General features: G+C 44.6%; 1 protein-coding gene across 1 annotated transcript; it reads left to right on the plus strand.

The window, feature by feature from the left end:
- The first annotated feature begins 1,048 nt into the window (after positions 1–1,048).
- LOC135057186 (oocyte zinc finger protein XlCOF6.1-like) lies at positions 1,049–2,483 on the plus strand. Its single transcript, XM_063963084.1, has 4 exons — positions 1,049–1,118; positions 1,182–1,354; positions 1,451–2,228; positions 2,272–2,483. The coding sequence occupies exons 1-4, from the start codon at positions 1,049–1,051 to the stop codon at positions 2,481–2,483; spliced, it is 1,233 nt and encodes a 410-aa protein (XP_063819154.1).
- Positions 2,484–6,000: the final 3,517 nt, after the last annotated feature.

A 6,000-nucleotide genomic window follows, 5' to 3' on the forward strand; every position in this document is an offset into this window, starting at 1 on the left:
CTACTAATTTAGCACAAGTCTACTACGCTTCCTCGGCACCAACATTTGTGAGTAGGGGAAGTGTTACAAGGGGGTTTAAAATGATAGTGTTTTCTGCATAACATATAGATTTCTTGTGTGAGGCCCAGGGTAGCAGTTATCACATCTCTGTACACAGACCTTGTTATTGTAACAGAATGACAATCAGACCGTTTATATGCCTTGCAGTTTCTGTGTAGGCCCCTGAGGAGGAGTGTAAACCCATTCTAAGACTTCAGATTAACAAACCTTGAATATAAGACAATGAGTAATGGTCTTGTCTATAACCTAGAGTGGGAACACCAAGTAGGTCTAGGTACCAGTTAGAACTAAAATATAGGGAATAGCTCTGTAAGCAATAAAGATATTATATGAAGGGAGTCTTTCCAGCATTTAATTGGGTTTCGCCGTGACTGCGGTGCAGTGTTTGGATGGATATTGAAGTTGTACAAATTGGGTGGTATTCAATTCTTTTCACCCCCTTCCACACCCGTCTGTTTCTGCTGATGGGCTTGGTGTAATACTTTCAGCTTGCTACCCCTGGGGTAGAGAGGACGCCCAACCCTTTACGAAGCTAAACCTGATTACTACGTGTGTGGTATGCAAGATAACGGGGATCACTTTAGAAAGGAGATTGGGCGTGATATATCATTTGAATACAGCCCAATCAATGCTAACAGGGCCTCCAGTCCTATGATGATGGCAGGGAAATGCTGCTTGCCAAAATCTGCATTTTGGTGTTGTCCCAGCTATTTATCACAGTGACTGAGTTCTAAAATTGCACTTGGTTAAGCAGTTCAACAACTGAACATCTTGAAATTACCAATAAAATGAAAATGTGCTCCTCAGTGTATGATAAATAACTTTTTCCCCCCATACATTTATTTAATTCCTGGCAGATGAAGATTAATGGAGGCATACAGTGACTGGAGATCTGATTTTGTTTCCAGATTTTAAAATAGAAGATAACATCATACGAGATTCTCCAGGAGAAAACCCCATTACCTCAAATGTACTTCATAGTGCGTAAATGTCATCTGATCATTCAGCCCAAGGGGAATCTACTCCTAATAGCTCAGCCATTGTTACACATAGTGCAGGTCATACAGATTATACAATCTTTCCCTGTTCTCAGTGTGGAATTTTTTTTAATCATCAATCAGATCTTATTACACATCAGAGAAGTCACACAGGTAGGAAACAATTTCCATGCTCTGAGTGTGGGAAATATTTTACACAGAAATCAGCTCTTGTGATACATGTGAGATTTCACACAGGTGAGAAGCCATTTTCATGTCCTGAATGTGGAAAATGTTTTACACAGAAATCAGGTCTTGTTCAACATCAGAGAAGTCACACAGGTGAGAAACGTTTTCTATGCTCTGAGTGTGGAAAATGTTTTACACGGAAATCGGTTCTTGTTATGCATCAGAGGAATCACACAGGTGAGAAACCATTTACATGCTCTGAGTGTGGGAAATATTTTACACATAAATTGGCTCTTGTAACACATGAGAGAATTCACACAGGTGAGAAGCCATATTCCTGTTGTGAGTGTGGGAAATGTTTTACACAGAAGGCAGAACTTGTTAGACATCAGACAAGTCACACAGTTGAGAGGTCATTTCCATGTTCGGAGTGTGGGAAATGTTTTACACGGAAATCAGTTCTAGTTATGCATAAGAGAAGTCACACAGGTGAGAAGCCATTTCCATGTCCCGAGTGTGGTAAATGTTTTTCACAGAAAGCATATCTTATTTCACATCAGAGAAGTCCTACAGGTGATAATCTATTTCTGTGCTTTGAGTGTGGAAAATGTTTTTTTTTTTTTTTACAGAAATCACATCTGCTTACTCATCAGAGAACTCACACAGGTGAGAAGCCATTTCCATGCTCTGAGTGTGGGGAATGTTTTACACGGAAATTAACTCTTGTTACACATCAGAGAAGTCACACAGATGAAAAACCATTTTCATGTTCTGAGTGTGGGAAAGGTTTTAATCAGAAACCAACTCTTGTTAGACATCACAGACTTCATACAGATGAGAAACCTTTTCCATGTTCAAAGTGCAGAAAATGTTTTACACAGAAGTCAGAACTTGTTAGACATCAGACAAGTCACACAGGTGAGAGGCCATTTCCATGTTCGGAGTGTGGAAAATGTCTTAAACGGAAATCAGTTCTTGTTAATCAGCAGAGAAGTCACACAGGTGAGAAGCCATTTCCATGTTCTGAGTGGTAAATGTTTTATAGACAAATCACATCTTGTTATACATCAGATTAGTCATGCAGATGAGAAACCATTTCCATGTTCTGAGTGTGGGAAAGGTTTTAAACAGAAATCAACTCTTGTTATACATCAGAGACTTCACACAGATGAGAAACCAATTTCATGCTTTGAATGTGGAAAATGTTTCAGAGATAAATCAGCTCTTGTTGCACATCAGAAAATTCACGTAAGATAAAATCAATTGTTATGAAGCTAGTAGACATACAACATGGTACATCACTGCCCAACATATAGTAAATCTAATATTACAAAAGTTGTTGATTTTATTTATAGAAATTATAAAAGCAGGTATAGATATTCACAGACTGTACAGTAATGCCACTGGAGGGCAAATGTAAACTGCAGTTACATAGTATATTACCTTGTTAAAATTACTATCAAGAAACGCAACTGGAGTGTATTAATATTTATATTGCTCTGGCATATTCTGGTGTGCTTTACAATGGAGAACACCCTGTAATAAAACAAGACTTCTGTCACGTCTAGCAAGGTTTGAGGATCCGGCAGCTGAGACTCGCCCAAGGAGGGATTAGACTGGGGATGAACAAGACGAGGGGGTTGGATATAGTTCCTTCTCATGAAGCAAGGGGTAATGAGGGACGTCTGTGGGTTGTAGTTCTTGAGGATGGGGCTGAGGAAGAGAACTGTGGTTGGTGGACGATTACTTAGGGACGTAGTTGTAGACAAAGAACTGCGGGTTTGTGGCTTGAAAGGCGAAGTTGTAAATAATGAACTGCAGAACTGTGAATGATGGTTGTAGACGTAGCTGAAGACAAAGAACCGTGGACGGAGATTTGCAAGATGAGTCTGTGCATAAGGGGCTGAGGACTATGGACGGTGGTTCAGGGACGTGGCTGGAGACTGAGAACTGTAGACTGTGGCTTGTAAGACAAGGCTGGGGATAACGAGCTGAGGACTGTGAACAGTGGTTCGAGGACTTGGCTGGAGACAAGGATCTGCGGACTGTGGCTCGAAGGACGAAGCAGGAGACCCGGGGTCATCCGTGCCCAGAGGGTCTTACTGGACCGGGTTTTCCAGGAGCATCTCCACAGGCAGCAGCAGGCTAGGGTTGGCAGGACTGCAGCAACAACTGAGAACCGACTGAGCAGGGTTAGAAGTCCCAGAATACAGCAGGAATCCTGGGAGCACATGCTAAAGCACCTACAACAGGGTTGTAACTTGAAGCACTGGCGTCCCTGTCCTAAACCAGCCCCCTTTTATAGGAAGAAGTCTCCCTGGATTGGCTGGAAGAACCAGGAACAAGAACTATACCAGAAACTTGGTCTCCAACATGGCGGCGCCCAGTAATGCAGACCTTTTCCATGATCATGCTGCTCACTGCCCCTGGTCTCCTAGTCAACGGTTTTAGCAAGAGGGAGCCGCTGCAGCGGCGTCCCGCCACCACGAGCGGACCCCTTCACCGCCATTACCGCTGCCTTCCCTCTGGACCCAGTGCTGCAGCCCTCTTCTGCCGCTGCCCAGCCGCCCGTGAAGCCAGCCCCGCGGCCCTCAGCATTCCGGTAAGACCCCGGACGCTGACAGTAACCCCCCTTTGCGGGTGGACTCTGAACACCTATATAGTTTAGCTGGAAATTTGGCATATCCCTTCCAATCAACAAGGTACTGGAGGCGACCGTATCGACTGCGGGAGTCGAGGATCTTGTGAATCTCAAATTTGTCTCCTTGTGCTGATTGGATCTTGGGTGATTTAGGCAGAGCAGCTCTGAGTCGATTGAGTACCAACAGTTTTAAGAGGGAAGTATGAAAAGCGTTAGGGATTCTCAAATGCGGAGTTAACTTCACTTTGTAAGCCACAGGATTCAAAACTCTCTCGATTGGGTAGGGCCCAATAAACCTGGGAGCAAACTGGAGAGGTTTTAGTTGCTGAAAAAGAGGTGGACTCCAAGATGAATGGTTCCTTTGAACAGTCAGAGGGTTCTTCAGAACTTAGGGAACGGGATAATGCATCTGCCTTTTTGTTGAGGGAGCCTGGTCGGTAACTAAGTTTAAAGTTGAAACGGGTAAAGAAGAGTGCCCATCTTGCTTGGCGTGGGTTTAGACATCGAGCTGACTGTAGATACAGGAGGTTCTTGTGATCCGTGGTCACCGAGATTGGATGCTGAGCTCCCTCCAACAAGTACCTCCACTCCTCAAAGGCTAATTTTATTGCCAGTAACTCTTGTTCCCCAATAGCGTAATTCTGCTCAGCGGGGGAGAATCTTCGTGAGAAGAATGCACACGGATGGACTTTCTTGTCCTCAAAGAGCTGGGATAATACTGCTCCTACTCCTACCATGGAGGCATCGACCTCCACCAGGAATGGGCGGCTGAGATCGAGTTGTCGAACAACAGGGGCGGTCATGAAGGCCTTCTTTAATGACGAGAAGGCTTCTAAAGCCTCTGGAGACCACTTGGCTGGATTGGCTTCTCTTCTAGTTAATGCTGTTATGGGAGCTATGACAGAGGAATAATTCTGAATGAATCTTCGATAGAAGTTGGCGAACCCCAGGAAGCGTTGAACTCACTTAAGGGTAGCTGGAAGCGACCAATCCTGAATCGCCTGGACTTTAGCGGAATCCATCTGTAATCTCTGCCCTGACAGGATGTAACCAAGGAATGGAATTGTGGGTACTTCGAAGGTGCACTTCTCTAACTTACAGAATAATTGATTTCTCCGTAAACGAGTTAGAACTTCTTTGACTTGTTCTCGATGGGTCTTCAGATCCCTAGAAAAGATGAGGATGTCATCCAAATACACCACCAAGCAGTTATAGAGGAGGTCTCTAAAGATGTCATTAACGAATTCTTGAAAGACGGCTGGGGCATTACATAGGCCGAAAGGCATTACCAGGTATTCGTAATGGCCGTCGCGGGTATTAAATGCCGTCTTCCATTCGTCACCTGGGTGAATACGAATAAGATTGTAGGCCCCCTGTAAGTCCAACTTCGTGAATACAGTAGCTCCTTTAACACGGTCGAATAGTTCTGGAATTAGAGGCAACGGATATCTGTTCTTAATTGTTATGTCGTTGAGACCTCTATAGTCAATACAGGGCTGCAGACCCCCATCCGTCTTTTTGACGAAGAAAAACCCTGCCCCGGCCGGAGAGGTGGAGGACCTGATGAACCCTTTATCCAAGTTCTCCCGGATATACTCCGACATGGCCTGTGTCTCAGGGAGTGAGAGAGGGTAGATTCGTCCTCGAGGAGGAGTCTTGCCTGGTACCAGATCAATGGGGCAGTCCCAAGTGCGATGTGGCGGCAAGGTGTCCGCCCCATGCTTGCTAAAAACATCTTGGAAGGCCTGGTATTCCGCAGGAAGGCTGGAAGGGCTAGAAGAACAGAGAGGTCTTACTGAGGGCAAACAGTTCTGGAAGCAGTTCCGTCCCCAGGAGAGAACATCCATGGTTTGCCAATCTATGTGGGGATTGTGTTTAACTAACCATGGAAATCCTAGGATCAGTTCGTGAGAGGCTTTAGGAATTACTAGGAAAGAGATGTATTCCGAATGAAGAACTCCGACCTTCATCTTAAGAGGAATAGTACGAAGAGTGATAATCCCCTCAGGAATATGACTTCCATCCACAGCAGTAATTGAAATGGTACGCTCCAAACGGACCGTTTGTATCCCAGACCGTTTGACCAAAGCTGATGTAATAAAGCTTTCGGCGGCTCTGGAGTCAAGTAGTGCA

The sequence above is a fragment of the Pseudophryne corroboree genome, chromosome 3 (assembly GCF_028390025.1).
Source record: "Pseudophryne corroboree isolate aPseCor3 chromosome 3, aPseCor3.hap2, whole genome shotgun sequence".
NCBI lineage: Eukaryota > Metazoa > Chordata > Amphibia > Anura > Myobatrachidae > Pseudophryne > Pseudophryne corroboree.

What these genes read in the sequence shown, in the direction of transcription:
- LOC135057186 (XM_063963084.1), top strand. Translation starts at nt 1,049, where the DNA reads ATGTCATCTGATCATTCAGCCCAAGGGGAATCTACTCCTAATAGCTCA. An exon ending in CATTGTTACACATAGTGCAG is followed by an intron (nt 1,119 to 1,181) that starts GTCATACAGATT and finishes ATCATCAATCAG; the next exon opens with ATCTTATTACACATCAGAGA. An exon ending in TCAGCAGAGAAGTCACACAG is followed by an intron (nt 2,229 to 2,271) that starts GTGAGAAGCCAT and finishes AATGTTTTATAG; the next exon opens with ACAAATCACATCTTGTTATA.